General features: G+C 46.7%; 1 protein-coding gene across 12 annotated transcripts in view; it reads left to right on the forward strand.

Moving 5' to 3' along the window:
* The window catches only part of PPP1R12B (protein phosphatase 1 regulatory subunit 12B), a 131,577-nt gene that overhangs the window by 64,097 nt on the left and 42,615 nt on the right, over positions 1–24,865 (forward strand). For 7 of the 12 annotated variants that reach the window (XR_014856576.1, XM_085082816.1, XM_085082819.1 and 4 more), the window contains exons 13-19: positions 1,987–2,172; positions 2,709–2,894; positions 15,984–16,074; positions 17,055–17,210; positions 17,933–18,116; positions 18,657–18,769; positions 20,021–20,065. Coding sequence is in view for 11 of the 12 variants with exons in the window: in XM_085082816.1 (XP_084938942.1) it covers positions 1,987–2,172; positions 2,709–2,894; positions 15,984–16,074; positions 17,055–17,210; positions 17,933–18,116; positions 18,657–18,769; positions 20,021–20,065 (961 nt within the window). In the remaining variant the exon portion in view is untranslated. Of the gene's footprint in view, positions 1–1,986; positions 2,173–2,708; positions 2,895–15,983; positions 16,075–17,054; positions 17,211–17,932; positions 18,117–18,656; positions 18,770–20,020; positions 20,066–23,283; positions 23,419–24,865 lie in introns of those variants that run through there. The other 5 variants (XM_085082822.1, XM_085082824.1, XM_085082826.1 and 2 more) reach the window with 4 other exon arrangements.

Here is a 24,865-nt window from a genome sequence, read left to right on the forward strand (position 1 = left end):
TCCTCCTCCTCCTTCCCCCTCATCCCCCACATCACTGCTCTCCCAGGCACCTGGTGCTGCTTCCATCATCCTCACCCATTACCTTTCCCTTCTGGAAGACAATCCTTGTCAGGGCTTTCTTGATAACCCTCCTGCATCCTCCCTTCCTGACCAAGTTCCTTCTCTCTCTTGCAGCCACCCTCATGCCCCAGTCTCTCTGCCTTGGGCCCTGCTAGGATGGTGCCACATCAACTGTGGTCCCCCCAGGGCTGCCAGCACTTTTTCCCCTGCTGATCCTCTCATTCCTTCCCCTGGCACAGGCTCCACTGCCATCCGCTCCTCAGAGCACTCATTTATGCAACTCCACAGCCACTTGCTCCACACGCCCACCCCAGCCAGGCTCCACTCCCACCCTCCTCCCAGCCCATCTCCAGGGCTTAGCCTGTCCCTCTGGAGCAGAGAGCCAAGAAGGGAGGCACTTGATTCCAACAGGACTTCCTGCTCCCCCATGCTTCAGGCAGGGGCCAGCATTCCAGGGGAGGCTTTGTTTAGGGGCCATTGGAGGTTGCTACCTGGTGATAATGACTTGCTTGTTCCTGTGTGACGTGGATATGGCAGGCAGCCATCAACCGAGGAGCCCAAAAGGGAGGTTCCTCCCTGTGGAGGTCCTAAGAGATGCTCGCTTGTCCCCTTTGGCTCCCTAGGGACCAGCTGCTTGTGCTGGGCTGGCTGGGGGCCTTGGCATGTAAAACTGGCTTGTAAATTGGGTGCCTGGGTGAAGAGGACTGGATCTTTCCTCTGGCCTCCTGTCTTTTGCTGTAGTCCTGCCCCTTCCCAGTGTTATTTCAGTCTCAGACTTTTCTCCGGATTCTTACTTTAGAGTTGATTTCCGGTTTCAGTCCGTTGTCCCTGACTATTCCTAAAACCTGCAGCTCTGTCCCAGCCTGCTGCTTTCCTCTAGGTCAGCTTTTATTCCTGTGATCCGCTTTGATCCATGTGCCCTGCCATGGGAGCTATTAGGATGCAGGAGGTGAGAGCCAGCTTTCCAGCCTTCGTAGCCTTTGATTCTTCAGACAGTCCAGTCTGACCAGTAGCAGCCAGGCATACCAGCTGCTGGGAAAGGTGTGGCAAGGCCCTAGGTCCCACTGGATTGCTCTGTGCAGGCAGTGAGAAGCTTGTGTGCAGGGCTTGAGCATGTGCAAGAAGAAGATTGTGCCAGATTTCATCAAGTGTTTTCAGAGATACGCACTTTTCCCACTAGAGTGTATTTTCTCTCCCATTAGGGCGGATTTTCTTTTCCACTTAGGCTGGATTTTCTTTGAAAAAGTGAAAGGTTCCATCCTTGTATAAGAGCCCTTCTTTTCTCCTCCTTCTTCTCCAAAATATGAACATAAACACAGCTTTTCAGTAAGATTGGTTTTTAGTGTTTGCTTTAAACTGGTGAAATATGTATTTCCCTTGCTCATTCTTGAATATTTTTGGACAGCTGTGCCAGCTATTTTCCAGAAACAGTTTGTGCCAAATACCCCTTAAAGAGAATTAAAGTCTGAACTGATCATCTTTGCCAAAATTTTAGGCCGCTGGAAACAAGTTCTTAAAACTGGAAGTCCCGGACATTCTCAGGGGTGATGCAGCCAGACCCACTTATGTCACTCTCTCCTTTCCTGCTTCAAGCATCCTCATCCTTGCACCTACCTTTCCCCAGGGCACAGGGTGCTGCATGTGCCCTGCTTCCACTGCAGCAGGGTTTTTCCCTTCTCTGATCCTTCCCAACTCACCCCATGCTATTATTCTCTTGCTGGAACTGAGCTGAGCTTAGCTGAGAGGGGCTCTGCTGGCGCTGGCCTGCATGGGCGACCAGCAACAGCTCCGCTGCTCTCTGATTTCCTTGCACATGTTTTGCTGCCCTGTGGTACCTGCTCCCTTCCCAGCTGCCAGTCCAGCTGTGGGATGTGCTGTTGAATATTTACTGTGCTCTGAAGGACGTGATTTTGTGATGTTTTACAGTGCTTCATTTGGTAGAAGTAGTGACCTGAGCAGTCCCTACATTTCAGCCAGTCGCAGTCCATCTCTAGCTACCTCACCCACTGCCATTGGCTCATCTACCTCCCCGGGCACCCCGTGGCAACCTGTCTCTTGCTGTCCCACATCTCTCGGTGTGAACACTCCTGCATCAGCCCGCCACTACACCAGGTAACGGCCCCCAGTGGAGATAATGCTCCAAAAGTCAGCATTTGGGTTGGAAGTTCTGAGTTCCGGAGTAGATTAGGGATTGGAGTTGTGCTTCCACATGGGAAGCAGTGATAAGCAGTCCCAGAGTGATAAGCAATGCCAGGATGGTGGTGTTGGACAGTTCCAGCAGTGGGTGTGACTGGCAGACAGGTGACAGCTTGCAATGTGTCCCTTGTACCCTCTGTCCATGTGACGCAGCGCGTGCTCAGGCCACCCTTGGGCGCTCGGTGTACAATCTCTTGGAGTTCCTTCTTTCTGCTTATTCATCAGGTACATTTTTCTAATCATTTTTGCTACGAACAGGGATGTGAAGACTATTGATTCCTCCTGCTCATTCTTCTCCAAGTTGTGTAAAACTCATTTTACTGTGGCTGTTCTCTACAAACACATGAGTGTAAAGCGAGGAGGATGAACTGTCCATGCTCCCTCAAGGAGGTTGGGCTCAGTCAGCACTGGAGTTCACTTGCTTTGCTTTCCATATGTCTTCTCTATTTCAGAGCCCCTTTCAGGCAACAAACTGATTCTGCTGTAGAGAAAAACACAGAGGGCAGTTGTGCCAGCACCCCTCTAGGTGTAATCACAAACCGTGCTGTGCTCGGCGCTGCCAACGGCACCGCGAATGCCGGGGCTGCCTCCGCCCCGGGGAAGGACCTCTCGGCTGAGGAGGCCAGGGAGCGCAGAAGGTCAGTGAGCAGTGGGCTCTGGTGTTCCCCTCCATGGGCTGCTCTCACATGGTGGTGATGGTGGGGGTGTAAGAACTGCTTTTTAGGTGCTCCATGGAGTTCCCAGGCTGCTGTCCCTACTCTGTCTGAAGGTTTTGAACTGAGTAATTACTAGCTTGTAGGTTAAATTTAGTTCCATAATTTTCTACTTGTCTCTTCCACCTCTGAGCCTTTTTCTTTGGTACTAATCTCAGCTCCTAATCTCAGCCCCATCCCAGTGTGTATTCAGGGACGGGCGGCAGTGCAGCCCCTTGCAATGGGTTCTGTATAATGAAACCCATCCTAAAAAGACCATTGTACTGAGATACAGTCAGATAAAATCTGTCCCTCTGATTCTGCTCAGCTGTGTTTATTTGTGCCCTGATGGAGACATCTGTGCTGCGCAGGTCCCTCAGATTCCCTCTGCAGTTAGTGGGAGAAAACAAACATTCCTGGCGCACGTAGGTGTGTGACACAGGAGGAGATGGACTCCAGCAGCAGTGATTTGATTGACTGGAAAGGCCAGAAGTAGGAGTCTGCCATGTGCAACTGAGGCCATTCCAGCAGTAGCAGTGTTGGGAATGACTCTGACTCCAGCTGGTGGTATCTCTTTATGATCACATGGTGTTATTTTAAGACTGGGGAAGTAGAAACCTGGGGAGCCAGAGCTCTTTCAAAGGAACTTTACCCTGTGCGTTAATTACAGAATATGAAATGATCCATATATTCTTCTTGCAAACAGGTTAACTTTTCCATAATCTGTCTCTTCTAATGGCATCAATGAAAGCAAATAGTAATAAATAAAATGCAGCAATGAACTGAGTGTTTCTAACCAGCAACAAGTTCATGCAGAGTATATAGTGCTTGGATTCTTCCAAACTGTCATAGTGATTTATTGAAATACAGCCCTTCCTGAGTGCAAATAGTGCTCTGACACATCTTAAATGGCCTGAGGACAAGAGATGGCAAAAGCAATAATGGGAATGATCAGTCTACAAGGCTAAAGGTGGTGGGGCTGAGATGCTGCTTGGCTTCACCTCCAGCACATCCAAACAAGGTGGTCTGTGCTGTTGGAAAATACTCAAACTTGTAATGAAGTTTGGGGTTTTTTTCCCAAAGCTAGCACAGGAAGCGTGTGTAAGGTATTGGAAATGTTTGAAGGAGCCACTTTCATCAGCTTTGTGTTCAAGGACAGTTTGCACTGCTCACTGCAGGGTATCTTTGGTGTATCTTTGATGGGTTAGCCCTGGAAGTGCCTCTGTGTGCTCCTGTTGCTTTGCTGGAGGTCACTTGGCTTGGGGTCATTTGCAATTGAATCAAGATGAGCTGCCGGAAGATACTGCCAGTGCCTAGTGAGGCTGTGCAAGAGAACAGAGTGAGTATTATGCTCAGCTCTCACTTCAGACCTTTAACAATTGTCTCTTCATTTTGGCAAGCCCAAAATCAAGTTGCAGAAGCAGATTTTTCCCTGCCGAAGTGGGCTGCACAAAGTCCCCCCAGACTTCTGGCACTGTCTGCAGAGAACTGGACTGGGATAGTTACTTGTAGATGCCAAAAACCACATCCATTAATATTACTGCATTGGCATTTACTGCCAAATCTGTTTCTATAAATAATACAGAAGATCTGTTTGTCTCCTGCATTTTTATTAGAGAGCCATCTCCTGTGAATTATGGTAATGTAAAGAGAAAACACTAGAAAATTCCACCCACCTTTAACTGATGCTTTGAAACTACTGAGAGAAAAAATGCCCAGAAGTGATGCATTGTGCTCACAGGGGAGGAAACCATACTGATGAACTTAAATCCTCACAGTGGCACAAAGTGACTGGGAGCTGCCTGCACACTGGAACTAGGAGATGTGGACCCAGGGAGACAGGAGAAGTGACCTAAATGGGAAAAGCTTATTTGGGAAGGAGACCAATTCCAGTAAAATAAAATAAAAAGGCAAATGGCACGCAGTTGTCAGGGCAGTGCTGTATGGATTTCAGTTCCCAGTGGCAGCTGTTGCAGGAGTGTTTGGGTTGCTTTAGTGTTTCCAAAGTGCCAGCTTGCTCTTAGCAACAAAAACATAAACAGGCTGATCATCTAATATTAGATCATAGGGATCTCTCTGAACTTGTGGCCTTAAAATTATCTCTGTGAAGCCAAAAGGTTAAAACAGAAGAAGCTGCTTAGAGCTAGAAAGGAACGACTGGCAGAGTGCTCTGGAGTGCTGGTTTGCATACTGTGGTGGCCAACACGCCTTACCCTGCCCCACCACAGCATTTGACCCACGGTGGTTCACCTGCTCCTTCTTTTCCAGCTGAATTGTTCAGGAAATGCTCCAGTAGCTGGGAAATAGTGTAAATTACAAAGGGGAGGAAAGAACAAGGAGCAGAGGGACAGCAGAGCAGAGGTTGGTTTGAGGTGTGCGATGCCGTGTGGTGCCGGCCGGGCCATGCCAGGGCTGGGACTGCATGTCCTGGAGGTTCAGCCTGGCTGCTGCCACATGTGTTCCATGTGTCCTGCTGCACATCCAGCCTCCATAGCTCCACTGCAGTGTGCTGCTTCTGGCAGCTGGAAATGGGCCATCTCCCACAGCCAGGGCTCGTGCCAGGCAGTTTCTTTTGGGTTTTTCCTGGGAATTTCGGAGCTGCTGATGAATGGTGTTGTCTGGCCATTTGGATGATGTCCTGCCAAAAGCAAATTGTCTCCCATTGTAAATGTGTTTGTCCACTGAAGTCAAAAAGCTGTGGCTCTGCTCAGGGTGGATTTCAGCTGTGTGGATGTTGTGGCAAGGCAGAACTAGGCACCCTGTTCTTGGCAAGGCAGAACTAACAGCTTCTTCACAGCTGCTGGGTGCCTGCAGGTGGTGGGGAATGGAGAGTCCTGTTGGTTGGAGCCCAGTGCTAGGTTATCTGCCTTCATCCAGGGTGACAGCGGCCTCTAGTGCCACCAAAAGCTCCTTCCCCAAGTTCTTTGCACCCTTGTCTGTGCAGGTTCAATGCCAGGCTCTGGTCATGGCTTCTCCTGGGAGTCCTGCAGCACAGCCTCTGCCAGAGTACTCCTGGTGTCACAGGGCCAGGCTGCTCAGAGCTCTGTCCCCTGGACATGGCAAGGGGCTGCAGGACTGGCTGCTGCCATACTGGAATGTCATTTGTGCCGTGAGATATCTGTGCTGGAAGGAAAGTATGGGAGATCTGGCTGAAGCTATTCATACTCTATGGAAGTTTTAGTTCCCAGAACAGCTGGAAAGGCAACCATGCAGCCCATAGCTGGCACATGGGGTGAAACAGGCTTTGCCCGAGAACTTCTGAAAGGTAAGTCTGTGCTCTCAGTTATGTGGCCAGTTTAAAAGGACTCTTGAATTTGAAATATCTCCTGGTTTGGCAAGAATGAGGATTTTAATTTAATTTTAGTCTCCCCTCCCACCCCCCCGCACACACAGTGTGTTTATACAACTGAATTCTGCCATTGTGTGTTTTCTTCCTGTTCCTCAGGAAGGTTCCAGCAGGGTGCTTCCAGCACTTGCTATCAGGCACACTCTTACAGACAGGAAATTCATCTCTTGTCTCCTTACTTTTTAATTTATTCTGGCCAGTTTCTCACATAACTTGAAGTGTCCAAGGCCACGTTGGACCAGCCTTGGAGCAACCTGGGATAGTGGAAGGTGTCTCTGCCCATGGCAGGGGGAAAAAGAAATGAGCTTTAAAGTCCCTTCCAACCCAAACCATTCCATGACTCCATGATAAATCCAGAGTAGGAGTGAGGTGGGCTTGTTTTCTGGGCAGCTTTGGGGCTGGTGGCTCTGCTCAGCCCATGCCTTCTTGCCCTCCAAAATTTCTCCTAGAAATCTTTTTCAGCTGAAGGAAGTTCACTGACGTGCTGGGTAAATGTGTTTGGTAAACACTTTCGTTTCCTGCTTCATTCCCAAGAGGAATTTTTTTTTATTCTAAGGATCCAGCTACTAATTATAGTAGCATATATTATTAAGATATTAATACCTGAATCCTCCTCCACAGTACTGTTAGATGAACAATTTTTGGCAAGCCCTTTTACCTCGTGATTCTTGTCCTGTGGGCATTCCGAGTGTGTCTCCTCTAGGACAAGCACGGATGTGTCACCTGAAATGTCTGTTCACACTTACGAGCTGACAAATAGAATAAAAGCCCCTGATCTCTGTGCATCTCTATGAGATTTGTGTTCAAGGGGTATTAAAATGTCGCTTGAGAGGAACTGGTAGAAAAAGCTGTGAGCATTAGCTCTGCCACCTTTTTTTTAATAGCATTTGACTCTACAATCTTTATCTCTGACTGATGTAGAACTCAGTGGTCCAAATCTCCTGGGAAAGGTCCCTTGGGAAGCAGAGCAGTGGGATGCTCATGCGAGGAGCTGCTACAGGGCAAGGGAAGGATACCTGTCCACACTACACAGTGAACAACAAGAAGTTAAGAGGTTTCTCTCTCTTGTGAAGAGCTGAGCGATCATCTAGCACCTGCTGTGACAGCATTTCTCTGCCACTGCCTCTGCAGTTAATCGCTTTCAGATAAAGTTGTCCCTTTTTTCAAAGGCTGCTGGTGCAGATGACGTGGGAGGGCAGGAATTCTGCTGGCCATGGGATTGTCCATGTTGGGAAGAGGCGAGATTGCTCCTGGTGGATCAGAAATCAGGCTGCATTTTTATTTGGAGTAAGGTCGAGGTGTGGGCTGGGGTCAGTGCTGTTTCCTGTAAGGGCGGCGAGCAGGTGTGTGCTGCATGCTCAGCTGCCAGGGCTTTATCCACCCAGGGCTCAGGGGAGGGGGGGGTGGATATTTTGGCATTTGTTTTGGGCAGGAGAGCCCAGGCTGTAGGTTGGCCTGCTAACAAAAGCAGGAATCCATGCAGGATTCTTCAGGAATGGTCAAGGAAAGGAAGCAGGGACCACTTGAGCTAAGCACTGTAAAAGAACTGCAGCTTGGCAGCATGGAGCAAGCAGAAGGTAAAACTGCCTTTCCCCAGCCTCATCCATACCGAGTTTGTGTGCAGTTCCTCTTGGCTTACTAATGGGAACCACTGCCCTGCTGCATGCGCTTCACCCTCGGTCTAACAGCAGTGGTGGCACCTGCGGCTCTGGTGCCATCCCAGTGCCATTGCCTGGATGTTCAGGGTCTGGTCTTTACTAACTTGGACAGGTTCAGCTACTTCTCTGTGCCCAAAATGGCCATAAACCCAAGGATGTCCCTGAAATATTTGTAGAGATCCTGTGTGTCACTGCAGCTGAGAGCTAATTCAGCACTAAATCAGCTACTCTGTTAAATTCTGTGCTTCACAGTATCAACCTGGGGATGTGACAGGTGGAGGAGCCAAGGAATCCTGGTAACTTCCCTGGGTTTTCTATTTGAAAAGTTTTTGTTCAGACTTAATTGATCTTCTGTCCCTGAGAACAGTGGACACTGGAAATTAAACCAAAGCCACAGGCTACGAAATTGCAGTGGAGCTCAGTAGGAAATGAAAATTTTTGATACATTATTAATATTCAGTGATATTTTGTGTAATTCAGCTGAGGCTGATCCGTGATCTTGTTCCTTGGCACTTCTCAGGCGTCTCCTGCTCCCACGAGGTGGCAGTGGAAGGCTGCAGGGATGCACTTTGCAGGTGAACATCGCTCCTCAGGCTTTCTTAGTTCAGTAGCTGGACCTGCTTCATCACAAGCAAGTTTGGATTTTACTTTATTTTTTAGTTGCAAAAGACAATTTCCCAAATACTCAGATTTTTGCCAAGTTAATTTTTTCCCTGGAAATTTCCTGTTTCAGACTGTGTGAAACAGCTTTTGGGAAAGCTGTAACAGGTCTGTTTGAAGTTGTTTAAAATGTCAAATGGTGTTGGTTCCATTGAAAATGAGGGGGATGCTGGCAGAGGCAGGACATTCATTTCCTCCATCAGTGGCAGGAGGTGGAGTTCCATCCTGCTCCAGTTTTTGCAGCAGACTTTTAATGGAAGGATGCAGCTCCTGAAAACTGTAGACAGTGCATGTTTTTCCCTGTCACGGTGACAACCCACTCAGTGCTGTGTATTGACTCCTGAAGCCCTGTGCTGAGTGCAATTCCAAAATATTCCATCCTGTTAAGCTTTGCACTTGTGATGGTCCCAGCTGACACATTCAGTGTCTCGGGGAGAGGTAATGCTGTCAGTTCAGGTGTTGTTGGCTGCCTCTGCTTTGGGGTTGCCTCACTCCTTGCTTTTCTCTTACAGAAAGAATTCCTGGATTTTTTTGTTTTTTAAAACACATACATGTTCTCTTCTGGCAGAAGTCTAAAGGTCTGAGTTCACAGCAACAGCTGAGACAGCCAGTTTAGGGAATGTGATCACTGTGATGTTTGTTGCCTTTTTACTCTTTACTCATTTTACCATAATGCTGAGTGACATTAATTAATGGGAAGGGATTACATAGATCATTAAAAGCTTCTCATCTGTGTGCTGACTCCCCCAGCCCCAAACTTTGTGAGCTCTCTAGGAGTACCAATGCTGTATTTTACTCCTCTGCCAGAGGGATTGCAGGACTATGTTCCCAGCTGGATCTGCAACCCGAGCACTCCTCACCTCATATTGGAGCAGTCCAGGCTGCTGGGGAGGCACAAAGAGCTGCTGTGGGGACACAGTACAGAAGGAGCAGCTCTGCTCTCTGAGAGACACTCACAGAGCTGAACATGGAACCATGGAATAGTTTGGGTTGGGAAGTTGGTCAGGACCTTAAAGCTCATCTCATCCAACTCCTGTCATGGGCAGACCAGACCAGACCAGGTGGCTCCAAGCCCTGTCCAACCTGGCCTGGAACAGTTCCAGGGATGGGGCACAGGAAGGGACAGGCAAAGTCATCCAGAACTCCCTGGTGGGAAGAGTTCTTGTAGCCTCAGCTGTCATACGTGTAACCTCACCCCATTGTAAATGTCCCGCGGAAATGGGAGTTCTGCAGGGATAAAGGGAGCTGGTTGTTCTGATTAACAAGTGACAAAGATCACAAGTCTCTTAATCTCTCGGATCAGCACCTGAACATGTTGAGCAAAGCAGAGCTCTGGGAAATAATGAAGTTAATCTGCTGCTAGTGAACCTGCTAATCATGCTATAACCAAAGGGCTGAAATTCAGACACTGAAACTTGCACAAGCTGAGAATTCACAGTTCAGATTGAAACACAACGACAGCTCCCAGCAGCAAAGGCCTGAAAATGGGGGATTCTCAGCCAAGACTTTTTGAGCCAGCTGTGAAAGGCTTTAGGACTTTGATCTTGTTATCCCTTTGTCCTCAGCTTATTAAATAACTCTGCATTGTCAGGCTGTCTCCCTGCTCATTCCCAGCTCCAACATTTACAGAGTCTGATATGTTAGCCTTCTCTCCTGCCTGTCGAAGGGTCTCTCAGAGCACATCCAGCTCCTGGCAGTTTCTCTAATGACTATTTCCAGTTGCAGTGGGCTTATGGACAGAACATGTCAGCACAGGGAGAAATTCAGGAACTGAAACCTGTTGCTTGGATAAAAGCAGGAAAGTTTCTTTTTCTGACTGTTTCCATGTAGTTGCCAATGATTGACTTGCTGCTGGGGACATAGTTCATTATCTGACTTAAGGAATTGTATTTTGGGAACTGCTGTCAGCATTGTTGCCTGCAAAACTTGCACTTGCTTCTCCTCCCTCCTCCAGCTTATGGATAGTTATTTGCTAATGGCAACTCTCCAGTTTGTAGGACTGCATTGCTGGGTTGCTGTACTTTTCCAGTTGTTTCCAGGGGATCACTATCTGTACTTGAGGCTTTTGCCGACCTTTTCTTTTCTTTTCTTTTCTTTTCTTTTCTTTTCTTTTCTTCTCTTCTCTTCTCTTTTCTTTTCTTTTCTTTTCTTTTCTTTTCTTTTCTTTTCTTTTCTTTTCTTTTCTTTTCTTTTCTTTTCTTTTCTTTTCTCTTCCTTTTTTCAGAGTGCACGTGAGTTTTTAATATACATACATGTGTATATAAATATATATATGTGTGTGTGTGTGCCTGAGAAATAGATGTGTGACAAAGACTTCTTAAATCACTGCAGTGTTTGGAATAGGGATATTGTACTCTTCTTAAGAAGAGAGATTTCAAACATTTTAGAGTCTAAATAGCCACAAGACCTTCCATGTGCTGAACACACCTGCTTGTGCACAGGGAGTCAAACCTGTGCCTAGCTCCCCTTACGTGTGTTACCTGGATCTGGAAGGGCCAAAAGGCTGTCCTGGCTTCCAAGAAAACTGGCACTGTTGGTTCTGGTCTAGTGAGTGTGGTTCAGAGTCCTAAGCTAGAAAGACATCAGAGGATCTGGAGAGGGCCCAGGAAGAGCCTTCCTCTAGAAGAGCCCCTTTGAGCCCAGCCCCGGTTCATGACCAGAAGAGTCTCATTCCCAGAGATTGGGAACAACTGTAATGTTGAACCAGTTACTCTGTGCAACTCATGTTCTTACTGTGCTGGCTGCAGGACCTAGATTTTTTGGAGAATGACCTGACAGGGATAGAGGGAATCTGTCATGGCCCAATATAGCTCGTGTGGGGATATATTTCAATTTTCAGTCCTGACAGCTGAAAGAAATTCCTTGAACCCACACTGAGAAGAGGACAGCTGTCGGACTTGGTGAATGTTTAGCCTCCAAATTTGTTGCCAGGTTTTCACAGAATGCCAGGAAGGTTTGGGTGGGACGGGAACTTACAGCTCATCTAATTCCAGCTGCTGCCATGGGCAGGAACACCTTCCACTAGACCAGGTGGCTCCAAGTCCCATCCAACCTGGCATTGAGCACCACTAGGGATGGGGCAGCCACAGCTGCTCTGCCATATGTAGGCGATGTAAAACTCCAAGTTTTGCATGATCTTGTTGTTCCCTCTGGGACTGGATGATGTTCTGCCAAATGACTCCATGGTGGTGAATGGTGTTTGCCAGAAACACTTCAAGCTCTGAGTGTCTGAAAGAGTTCAGGACATGCAGGAAAGGAGACCAGTGTAATAAAAGAATTATCAGAAGCCTGTGTGTTCCTTGGAGAAATTCATCTTTTTTTCTTGTTAGCTGTGCACCAACCAACTCACCAACCATCACAACTTTTTTCTTCATCCTTCACCCGTCCTTTGGGAGGGGTTTCTCCTCACAGTATGTTCCTTTCTTTTCCTCTGGCCAGGGTTCTTTAACATACAGATTTACTCCTGAATTCCTTGTTTATCAGCCTGTATATCCAGCCTTCCTATTTCCCCAGGTTGAATCTCCCCTTCTGTTAGTATTATATTGCAGCTGCCTTGACACAGTGATGAGTAGTTGGGATCCATGTATGTTTTGCACTGTCCTTGATGAAAGAGCTGACAGAGAAAAATAGGTGTTTTCTTGAAAATAAGCAGAATTAAGTGGGAGCCAGGTTTATCAATCAGTCACCAGCTTTTTCCTTGCTAATACACAAACCAGAAGCCTGTAGCTCTCTGAAGGCAGCAGGACACACTTGTCTCTGTCTGTGGGAGCTGTAAATTTCTGGAGTGGTTTTGCTGACTCACGCATCTTGAACAATTTCTATTCTTCTTGAATTTACAGTCAAAACTCTGGTAAAAATCTGTTCTGCTTTATATGTGCCTTGAGCTTGATGTGATGGCTCCTCTCTCTTATTTTAAGTTTTTCTCAGAGAAAGCGTATTGCAAGGAAACACAACACATAGGGCCATTCCTTTGAAGATCTGCTTGGATCCTGAGATATTTGCTTGAATTAATAGGATGACACAGGCACTGCAATTGAGCAAGCAGCATGTTCCTTTAAAACATAATTAAAAACTCTGTAGATGGTTCAGAGGCAGCCTCACACCCCATCTGATGCCTGTGCCCTGCAGCCTGCTGTGCTCTGCAGTGTTTCTGCTTTGGAGAGCAGCATGTTGCTGTGCCTGTGCCATCCAGCCCAGCCCTGAGCTGTATCTGACTCGCCATCTCCTTGCAGTGCATTTGTTCTCTCTCCTCCAGCCCATTTAGCACACTCAGGTCTCTCAAAATTCAGTTTGTAAGCAAAGCGACGCATTGTAAAATCTGTCTTTTCCCTCCCTTCCCTCCCACTTAAAAACCAAAGCACAGGAGATCCCAAGCAGGGCCTGCATTGGCAGCAGGATGAGGCTGCTATGTGCAGTTACAGGTGCTGAAAGCACAGCCTCTCCTTCGGCACCTGGAACAGGCTGCAGCTGCTCCCTCACAGAAACCAGCTCTGTCCCTGTGCAGTGGCTCTGCTGACTTGCCTCAGAAAATTTGGTTATCTCATGCTGTAAATGGCTTTGGGTGAGCTCCAGGACGGGATGAATTGTGTAAATGGAAAGAACCCAAAAGTTGGCGATCAATAGTGGCTGCAGCCCAGGCTGAGCTATGCTGACCTGCAGGATGTGCTCGGCTCAAGATCAAGTCCCTGTTACAGATTGCACTCCCAAAATTGCTAATGTTGCTGTAACATAACTGTATTTTTATATAAATTCCGGGAAAAAGCTTGGGAGGATGATGGAGTAAGAGACCCCAAAATGGTTTTTCTCATGCCATACCCGCAGGAAAGCTGTGGCTGAACTGCACCGAGGGAATCCTGCAGCCTCCTGCAAACTGCCTGTGCTGCCCCTGCTGCAGAGTTCTCCCCACACCTGCAGCTGACCTGATCCCCATGGATTTGCCAAACGTTTCCTGAAACTCATTTGAAAACCTGTTTTGTCCTCTCTATACCTGCAACTCCTACATACCTGTGTTCTCATTGCAGAGTAAATTCCACTGATTTAAATTCCACTGATTCAAAGTCATTGCAGTAAACTGCCTACTGTACTGAGCTACAAATTTACTTGGTTTATATATTTCAGGAATTTATTTTTTTTTACTACTGCTCTGAACTTCATTTGCAGTGTATTTTGCAAATGCCCTCTTCCTGTAGGTGGCTTATTGCTTCTGGCTGCTGGGCAAACAGCAGTGATTCTGCTTGTGTCAAAAGCTGCAGAAAATGATTATTGTTTCCTTAATGTGCCATTACCTGGACAGTGCACGCACTGCAGCAGGGAGAGCAGGAAAGCTCCTGCTCTGCAAAATTAGGAGTTGCACAGCTTTCATGCATCAAACAGCAGCTTTTTTTTTGTTCATGAAACACCAGATTCTTGGGAGACAATCATCTGTCTGAAGTGTAGGCACTTCCCATTTTGGCATATCCATCACAGCTTGTGTGTCTGTCTGGATAATCAATGGGAAGAAATTAGCTCCTCTGCAGTGCATCCACATGGGCTGTGCTGGAGGCTCCTCATGAAGGTGATAAATCACACCCTGGGAGTGCAGCTATGTGAGCCCTCAGCTGCGGATATCTCCATTGCCAGCAGCTCCCAGGACACAGTTGAGAGAATCAAGGAATCTCCTGAGTGGGAAGGGATCTCAGGGATCGCTGAGTCCAACCCCTGGCCCTGTACAGGACACCCCAACAATCCCACTCTGTGCCTGACAGCGTTGTCCAAACACTCCTGGAGCTCTGGCAGCCTTGGGGAGCCTGTTCAGTGCCCAGCACCCTCTGGGGGAAGAACCTTTTCCTGATATTCAACCTAACCCTCCCCTGGCTCTGCTTCATGTCATTCCCTCAGGTCCTGTGCCTGGTCACGGAGAGCAGAGATTGAAGCTGCCCCTCCAGGAGTCTCCAGTGCAACACCTCTGGCAGAGACTCCCACTTCTCTGCACTTTCCTTGGCCTCTGGAGATCAGGGGTGTTCAGGGCATAATTTATCGGGTCAAACCCTTACACCAGTTTCAGGTGAGAAGACTCTCACATGAACCCCACAACACCTGAGGAGCTGGGAAGTGACTGTCTGTACCTCCCACAAGCCAAGGAACCCCTGTGAAGTGGATTCTTCCCTGGGGGCCAGGCTGCATTTGCTGCACAGCTGAACCAGCACTGAATGCAGGTCCCGAGGCTGGATAAAACCTGCCATGGCTGATTAGTTTAGAATGATCCAAATTTCCTGATTGTCTGTGGTTTTCTCACAGTGCAGCACTTTAGTGAACTTTCTAATAAATGTCTTAATATACTGGATCATATGCAGATCCTCTTCAGCCCATTACCTTTTCCATGAAGGTGGTCTACTAAAGCCAGGAAAAGAGTCCAAGGACAAAGGAAGCGTTTTCACCTTCATCCCTCACTTAGCTCATTGCCCTTTGAACACATCCAGACTTCTCGTACACTGTTAACCTGGCAGAGATAGAACTGCAAAGAACATTCCAGCACCCTCGTCCCTGTACAGTAGGAAAGTGTGAATAGTCATTCCCTATTAACCAGGCTCTGGAGAGTCCAATTTAATTAACTGTTCATAAGACTGAAGCCTCTCCTCCAGCATAGAAATCATTTACTGCTGTGCACTCCCTGACTCAAAGCCCTGCCCAATTCCTCACCAGTTTCTCCCAGTGAATGCCAGGGCAGAGGGTGCCGTTTACGTATTTTCACGTGAGCAATTCTGTTGAATTCTCCCAGCTCAGATGAAATTCACTTATGCCCAGGTCTGTGTTTTAACTGTGGGTTTTTCAGTGTTAAGGAGCTCAGTTTACATAGAGTGTGAAGGTCATTTCTTTAATTTCATGGCTCTTTCCAAGGTGTGTCTCTCCGTGATGCCTGCAGTTCAGCAGTTCCTGGCATGATGGGTTTCATATTGATGAAGGCAGCAGATTGCAGGAATATGATCATGATTATAATGACAGGAAGGAGGGTCTGAGGAATGCACCAGCACAGGACTTCTGTTCTGCGACCTTTGTCTGAATGAGAGGGGGTTTGTGGGGAGTGGGGAGTGTTTTCTAATGATGCAATGACTTGGAATGGAGAAAATAATGTAGAGGATAGGTGCACCCTTTTAACAGAACATGTCCAACACGGAAGGGTTTATTTAGAGGCTCTGGGGAGAAGGTGCTGTGAACATACGTGTATCGTGTGCTCGTGGGGAAATTGTCCCAAAGCAACAGCAATAGCAGATGGACCTAAAATTAATTTTTGTCCATGAGAAAGAGAATAATAGCTCAGGAGTCTGCAGAGACAGGAAGACATATCATCTGATTTTATTTTAACCTCTTCTGCACCTTTGTTTTTTTTCCCAGGTCATATCTGACTCCGGTGCGGGATGAGGAAGCAGAATCACTGAGGAAGGCACGATCCAGACAGGCCCGGCAGACTCGCAGGTCTACCCAGGTAGAGAACAGAAATGCTCACATTTGTGGGTAGGATGAACAGAGCTGATGAATTGGTTGCCCAGAGAGGCTGTGGCTGCTCCCTCCCTGGACGTGTCCAAGGCCAGGTTGAACGGGGCTTGGAACAACCTGGGCTAGTGGAAGGTGTCCCTGCCCATGGCAGGGGGTGGAATGAAATGAGCTTTAAGGTACCTTCCAACCCAAACCAGTCCATGATTCTGTAAATAGGCAGGATTTTCTCCTGCTTTTACATTATTTCTTAAGACAAGGGACTTGTCTGCACTCACACTGTTTTGGAGAGGTTCTGGAAAAGTTTCCTGCAAAAAGCTTTTACAAAACCATCCCCCAGACATACATGAGTTAGATTTCCAAGCTTTCCTTTCTGTACTGTACTTGCCTCTGAGTCTGTAGTGTGATCACATATATTTGGGTTGCTTTGGGTCAGTGATTATGTCAGGAGGCTGGGAAATACTCTAAAGGCAACAGAATTCTTTCCTTTCTCTTAACATAGGGATGAAACATGAGCCTGACCAGATGTGAGTCTGTGGCATTTTAAACTGACCTGAAAGACTGAAAATGTAATTTCAGGCTGGAGAAGTCTGCCGGGAAACTTTTAGAGCCCCTAAAGAGGCTCCAGAAGAGCTGGAGAGGGACTTTGGACAAGGATCTAGAGTGACAGGACAAGGGGAAATGGCTTCAACTGCCAGAGGGCAGGGTTAGATGGGATATTGGGAAGGAATTGTTCCCTGTGAGGGTGGGGAGGCCCAGGCACAGGGTGCCCAGAGAAGCTGTGGCTGCCCCTGGATCCCTGGAAGTGTCCAGGGTTATGTTGGACAGGGCTTGGAGCAACCTGGGACAGTAGAAGGTGTCCCTGCCCGTGGCAAGGATCAAAATGTGACAAGCTTTAAGGTCCCTTTGAATCCAAACCAGTCTGGCATTCAATGATTCTGTGCATTAATGGCAGCCTTCTGTTCCCTGCAGGGTGTGACCCTGACGGACCTGCAGGAGGCCGAGCGCACGTTCAGCCGCTCGCGGGCAGAGCGCCAAGTGCAGGAGCAGCACAGCGACAGAGCTGAGAGCGACGGCGGTGACAGGCAGGAGAGCCGCACTCGCTGGGGCAGGAGTGCGGATGAGGAGGTGATCCTTCTGCCTCAGTACCCCTGGCCTGAGAGCTAATGAAACCATTTAGGATAATTGAGATCAGGATAAATTCTTCGGGGGTTATTGTTTTATTCTGAGGGGGCGGACTATCTGGGAAGAGGTGCTGCTGACTGAGGAGCAACACTTCAGCACAAGGGAGGTGGATCTGGAGGGGCTAGAGCTTAGCTGTGCCTTTGCTCTCCTCTGGGAATTTCACCTTTGCTGTCTCTTGCCAGAAAATAAAACGGTGTAAATCCCAGAAAGTGGAATGAGAAGGCTAATGATAGCAATGTGGCCTGCATCCATCCTTGCTATGCAGTCTGGGCAGAGGCTTTGTGTTCACATTTTTCCACAGATACTCCATGTGTAACGGAAAGCTGGAGAGACCATTTTCTCCCCCTGCCACCACCTCTGTTTTTTCACTCTAAAACATCTATTTCTATTTGATAACTTGTTTGTCCTACCATCAGCTGTAGAGACAAAGGGATTGATCTCAGATCTCCCAGCTATGCAGGTTGCTCTTACACTGTAGCTGTACAATGATTTTAACATTCCTCCATATCTGATAGAATGGACTTGATCTGGCAAGTGCAGGTGATCACTTCCAGCCGCAGTGAAGAAAACATCGCGCTCTGAAAGATTATTGCATTCCCTGAAATCCAAAATCTGCTACTTCCTTTTCATTGTACTATTTTTCTGTCATGACTCTTTGTTTCTAGACCGTCTATCGGCGATTGAGGGGCCCGGCACAGCCTGACAAACCCACGACACCTGTGTCTCCTTCCACAGCAGCACCTCTGCTCTACACAAGTTCATACCTGACTCGAACAAATAAATATCTAGGCCTGGACTCTGTGAACCCTACAGATTTCAGAGGGGCAGCCACGGAGATGGAGAAAAATGGTATGTACCCGGAGAGTGAAGAACAGGCAAATCTTAAGGGGTTTTGTGTGGTTTAGAACTTCCAGTATGTACAGATAGAGAGGAAAAGTTTACTTGTTACTCTGAGGGGAAGCCACCACCTCACAAAACAAGTGTTACTTGCTTAAATTAAGTTAAACAAATCCCTTTTCTTGAAACAGAGAAATAAAAGGATATTTTCCATTTCTGATAAATACATGAGACAGTGATCCATGGAGTATTTAGATATTAGAACTGGAGAAAGAAGTTCCCCTAGTACAGTTTGTCCTCAGAATAGGAATAAGTCAGGATGACTTGGAGAGAGCTGGCAGCTGGGGTAACCTCCCTGGCTCTTGTGAAGGAAGGAGTGTGAGTGTCCAGCTGTAGCAGGACACTGAGATTCCATCTCATTTGGTTTAATAACTCCTTTGTAATATAATACCAGGCAAGATGACCTTGATCAGCTTGGAAGAACCCCAGAACCTTAGCAAAAACACAGATGTATATCACTGAAACCAAAGCAGTCTTTCTTTGCTTGGCCAGAGTGTGAAGGTCAGGATTCAGACGACAGATCCCTGAACAAACAGTCAATCCGAGAGCGGCGACGGCCAAAAGAGAGACGGAGAGGCACCGGCATCATCTTCTCAACACAAGATGTAAGTTTGAGTTCCGTAGAAACTCCAGGGTGAATTTTCTTCCAAGCTTCAGGCATTTTTTCCCAGTCAATTGATTTCCTATTAGTCCTTTCCTCTTCAGCTCTCTTTCAGGCACATCTAGAGGACTCGCAACCCTGTTTGGCCTGTGTCAGACCAAGCAGCAGGCTCTGGGCAGCCTGTTCCTGAGCCATATCATGGGAACGCTGCAGGATTGGGAAAGGTCCCACATGGGAGAGGAGAGATTCGAAGTCTCATTCCTTTAGAAGGAGGCCACAAGCCACCTGAAGTATTTTCAAATCTTTTGGGCCCAAATTTGTCTACTCTTTAGGCCCCCTGGGAGGAAGACAATAGGTAGAAATAGTCCCTCTCAGCACCAGGGAACAGTCACAGCAGAAGTGCAGAAGAGCTGTCTGTGTCATGGTCATTTCTCTTAGTCCTGGTCTCAGATGATTTCTTCAGTCTGAAGGATGAAATCCAACCCCCCAAACTTTGGTTAGAGCCTCAGCTAGGAAAGTAGATCACCTTTTTCAGGAGAGAGTAAGAATTATGAAATTATGGTTAATAAGTTGAGTTCTGAGTCAGCTGTGATGCCATGGTAGTTCACATTTGCTCCATGAAATCCTTGAGCACTTACAAAGGGCAGTGGCTTAGAGAGGCTGTGCAAGTACAAGATACCTGGGGTGATGAATCTTTCCACCTGGAGTCTAACTGAAGTGAAGATATTTTTGGAAGTCAATACTATGTGCATGTTTCAGATGTGCAGTTTTTCCAAGTTTGTTCCCTTAGTGTATTAGGGAGTTCCTCCTCCCAGCTCCTCAGAAGCATTAGAATGGCAGGAGCCATCTCAAGAGAGTTATTCTGTCCTCAGTACCAAGATCTTCCAAATGGCCATTAGGTCACCAAACCTGATCTTATAATCAGCCAAAAGCATCTGGATAGGCATTTCTTTTGACAGAATTTTTCTTAACTTTAGCATCAAATCATTTTTTCACTGAAAGGGTGGTCAGGGATTGGCACAGGCTGCCCAGAGCAGTGGTGGAGTCACCATTTCTGGAAGGGTTCAGAACACACATAGACATGGCACTTTGTGATGTGGTTGAGTTGACATGGTCTGTTTCGTCAGAGTTTGATCTCGGAGGTCTTTTCCACCCTTAATTATTCTGTGATTCTATAAACAATACATTATCTTCTTGTGATAAAGTTTTGTTGTCTCCAAAGCTGCCTAATTACATAGTTTGCCTTTCCTCCTAGGATGATGATGAAGTTGATGGAAATGAGGAAGTGAAGGAAACTCGGGTAAGTGAGACCGTATGTCTGAATCATTGGTATGTCACTCTTGGGTGTTGGTGGCAGAGTGTTCTATGCTTTTACTCTTGTCTGTAGGATAGGTTCATGCTCTGCTCAGGAGGATGGACAGGGAGGTGGTTCCAAGTAGCAAATTCCTTACTGATTTCTCTTCTGAAAGATAAAGTATATCTGCAGAGTGGCCTGAGTTCAAAGTTGGCACTTGGAGAGCTGCACAGGAGTTGTGGAGCCTGGTGGGAGTGCTGCAGTGGGGCTGCAGTGGGATCTCAGATGTCCTGGGCAAGGTGGGACCTTGGATCTTGGAATCACCCTGACGCTGTTATTTCGGACGTTGTATTTTGTATTTCTGAAATCTGCTCTCCTGTATCCTCGTGGATTTCTTTTCTTGGAGGAAGTGGTCTTCACAAGCAGTACGTCAGAGGTTGTTCCATGTTCCCCTGTTCTGCAATAGTCTTATCGTTCAAGGCCCTTTCTTTCCTTTTATAATAATTACTGAGTCCTTCCAAATTGCCTTGGTTTCCTTTGGTTTTGTCTGTCTTTGTCTAAAACACATTTGAGCCTGGCAACATGACTGACTGACAATGTCAAAGCTAAATACATTTTCAAGCTATTAAAGCACAATGTGGAAGACCTGGTAGAAAAAGCAAATGTAAGGCTGCATAGGGATCAGCCTGCTTGTGGGATGTTTCATTTTTGCTGGAAGACGTTAAACTTGGGGTAGCCTTTCCCTGTACTTTGCAATGCAGTAGAGTGATTGAAGTATCATTTAGTTGGAATTAACTGGTTCTTTGATGAAAATTGGCAATAACACTGTTCAGAGTCTGTTTTCTTCCTTGCAATATTCAGTCAGAATGCGGCAAAGTCACAGTGAGCCTTGCTGGGACCAGAGACTCATGTGGTGCTGGGATGGCTTTTAGCATGTGCTTATCTTTCCATGCCAGCCATTGCTTTCTCAGTGCTTACTTTGCACTTTATTCCACTTGAAATGTGAGATATTCCTGCTCACAGAAGCATCACCTGCTTTGAGGAGCCTAGCTCTTCCCACAGGAGTTTCTGCTCATCATAGTGCAGACCTTCGTGAAATCCTCACTGAATCCTGCAGGAAAGATTCAGCCATTTATCGTTATTAAAATTGTTTTGACATTTCTGCTGCCTCACAGTAAGACTGGAGGAGGGGAGTTTTGTAATGTGTAAAAAGTAATAACCATAATAGGGACACCTTGTTTCCAGCAGGCATGTTTGGGACTTGCTGGGAATGTCTTGTTCTTCTGGGAAGTTGTCCCAGATTACCTAAATTAAGACAAAAGAGTAGCTGAGGCTGCAGGTTTGGAGGCTTCCTGGAGTCTAGTCCTAAAATTGCTGAAGATTTAATTGAGCACAGTCCTCACTGCTCATGTAAATGGATAAGCTGCACTTTGGGAGAACCCAGCTGCCCAACATTTCAAGGTCACCCAGTCTCTCACAGTTAATGATGCTGGTTTTCGCCAAATTAACAGCAAGGATTCCTTTTGTCTTACATTTCATATGATTTTCTTGTGGGATCTATCTAACAGCAGAGCAACTTCCCATCAGTTCCATTAGCCCTGTTGTGCAGGTGCTTTGGGGCACCAATACTGTGGTTCCTTATGCACCCCAATGTACCTCAGACCTGGCTTAGGCTCTCCTCCCACTCTGCTGCAGCTGTTTTTCCCATTTTCCCAATCCTCTTGTTTTTATCCAGTTCCCAGTTTATTTTCTTCACTGCATGCCTCCAGCATCAAGTCACTTGGTCAGTCTTCCCTGGTTTATTTGAGATCCAGATCAGAGATTTCTGTCTTAACTGGCCATCACTTTGGCAGGAATCATGGAACTGCTCTTTGTTTTCAGTTCTAGTGCCAATAAAAAAGTACAGTTAATAATTATTAGTTCATCAACAACTATATTTCTAGAATGACAGGTGCCAAATGTCACCAGGTTGTGAACTTGAGCAGGCTGGAGTGTCCCACTTTAGTTGCAGAGCCCCAAAGACTCTGATTTTATAGGAACAGTTACATTTTTCCTCCAGTGTTTATATCTTGGCTGATATCAGGATGATTTTCATGGAAGCCAAAAAAAGGCCTTACTTGAAATCCCTCCTTCAAGCTCTCCAGTGCTGGAGACTAGCACAGGAAAGGTAAAGGCAGTTTTGGGAGAAAAAAAGAAGGAGCAAATACATGTTGTTCTAATTCTCAGAAGTGGATGAATTATTTTGGCTGAGCTCATGAGCACCAGCATGGGAATCCAGCCCAGACGCTTTGGCTGAGCTTTAGGCAACTGAGAGGTCTTGTAATGGGATGTGTCAGGATCCTCCATGTGTTCTGCTCTCACCCCGCCTCCCTCTCTGGGATGCAGACTGCCTGGATGCACTGTGGAAAGTTGGCAGAGCAGACAAAGTTTTATTGTGGAATAATAAGGAATAATGTTCATGGGTACAAAGGCTTCAGCTGGAAAAAGCCTCTGGGAAAGAAGCTTTTTGTGTGGTTCCAGTGGGAAGGAGCTGCGAAGGAAAGAGTTTCTGCATGGTCTGGGGCGACCTGAGCTCCAAGCAGAGGTGGGGGAAAAGCTTAGCTACAGTCTTGTCTCTGTTTCTCAGAAAATAAAAATCAGGAGAGTCTGGAAGCTCGTGTTAGACTCAGACTGAGCTGGGAGAGGCTGGAGTTGGGAAACCTTCCCTGTTCCCTCAAGCCACTGACTGCAAAATACCAGTGGGAATTCCAGTCTTCATAAGGCAATGAGGACAAATGCAAGAGTCAGTGCAGATGGGGATCAGTGGCCTAGTCCGGGATGCAACAGTTGGAGAATGATGATGAAGACTAAAGAGAATGGTCCAGTGCTCCATTTCAGAGCAGATTTTCCTTCTCCCTGTCTTTCACCTGACCCTGACTTAAAGTGATAGAACGTGTTACAGGCTGGTTTGGGTTGGAAGGGACCTTAAAGCCTATCCAGTTCCACCCCCTGCCATGGGACACCTTCCCGTATCCCAGGTTGCTCCAAGCCCAATTCAACCTGGCCTTGAACATTTCCAGGGATGCGGCAGCCACAGCTACCCTGGACAACTTCTGACGTTGCTATTGCACAGCAGGAGCAATTGGGAACAAATTTGGAAGAAAAGTGTATTTTAAATGACAGAGAATGGAGAACAAGTAGAAAATGTTTATAATCATAATTTAAAGGATTGTTTCTCCTTTTAGCTCTCTGCAGGATTATTACAAATGTACCTCACTCACAGGAGAGTTTGTCAAAGGAGAACTTTAAATTCAGAGGAAGACACTGAGTGTTGTGTTGGTAAAATAACAATTTCTGGGCAGTAAAAGTATCAAAGAAAATGCCTGTTGTCACGAACTGCCTCCAGGACAGTCTGTATAGCCCAGTATAAACCCCAGACACACTAATGGAATTAAGTTTTATGGAGGAATAGTACTGAAACGTTTGATTGTGAATTACGATTGCAGTAAGTAGATTAAATAGGCTCCATTCCTGTCTCCCTGCACTTTGATTTATGGAATGAACCACGCTCACTCTGGTTTGTAAATAAGTGTTCTGCCTACTTGTATTGTTACCATGAAATCACCAAATGCAACTGGGTACCAATATAAACTAAATCTCTGTCTTAAAAAGGCTGAATTTCTAAGCTTAATTCCATGAGTTCTAAGAGAAGACCAATGAACTGGCAAATTCCTTACGCAAACTAAATGTCTTAATGTTATTGCTGATTCAGAGCTATGACCTGGGAGTCCTGATTTTGGTGTGTCCTATTTTTCACCTATATTTTTGCTTTTAGTGCCATTTTATGCTTCCACGGAGGCTTGAGTTCACCTTTTGTCATCATGCTGTTTGCCTTTTTGTGAAAGGAGGATATGATGAATAACTAGAAGATCAGGAATAGCTTTTGTTAAGTGTTTTGTGAATGGCCTGTGGTAGCCTGACTGGGTGTACTGGTAGCCCTGGGAGTCCCCAGTTGTTACTGGCCCTTTCCCAGTGTCGTGCCAGCCGACCCTGTGCCTGTGAACTGTGTTTGGAAGCCAAGGAAGGCTCCGAGTCCTGCACTTTCAGGACTCACATTGCCTAATATGGTAAGGTATGTCTGCAAGAGCTGAGCTGTTTTGCTGAGATACAAGGGAAAGTTGACCAGTAGAAGGAACAAAATAGGTGAACTTCTGGCCAGCTGATAAGAAACTAAAATCCTTTCAATCCAGACAGTGCTATATGGTGGTGTTCATCCTATGCCTCATTGCTGCTGGCCCAGGGTCTCTTCTGGGGATTAAGGATATGAGTATTTTCCCCTGGTTTTACCCTTGAATGTTTACTTCTAGCAGAGATGTGGTGTGACGTGGGAGGGAAACCATCTGGCCCCTGTCCAAGGGCACGTAGGTGGCACCATGCGTCACTTGCATCGTGTAGTTAAATTAGAGAGCATTTAATTCTGTGTAACATAAGGCTGGGAGAGAGTGGCTCTGGTTAGTCTTGTGTATAAACAAATGGCTCTAATCGGCTGTGTGTGCTGCAAGGAAAGATCTTTAACATGTATAGAAATACGAAATAGCAGCAAAGTGCTGCAGGAAGAAGCATGAGCTGAGGCTTTGCCATAGAGCTTGAATATGGTGAAGAACATCCTCATCATGGTCAGAGTGCCCTGGATTCTCTGGGAGGTGGAGGGGGCAGACAGCAGAGAAATTGGTTCACATCTGCACAGAGGATCTGCCTTGTGAGTTCTCCAGCCCAATATGCTTGTGGTGTTTTTTCTTAACCTCAGTATGTCGCATCAGCCTGGGT

Source organism: Lichenostomus cassidix, chromosome 26 (assembly GCF_008360975.1).
Source record: "Lichenostomus cassidix isolate B80296 chromosome 26, HeHo_3.0, whole genome shotgun sequence".
NCBI lineage: Eukaryota > Metazoa > Chordata > Aves > Passeriformes > Meliphagidae > Lichenostomus > Lichenostomus cassidix.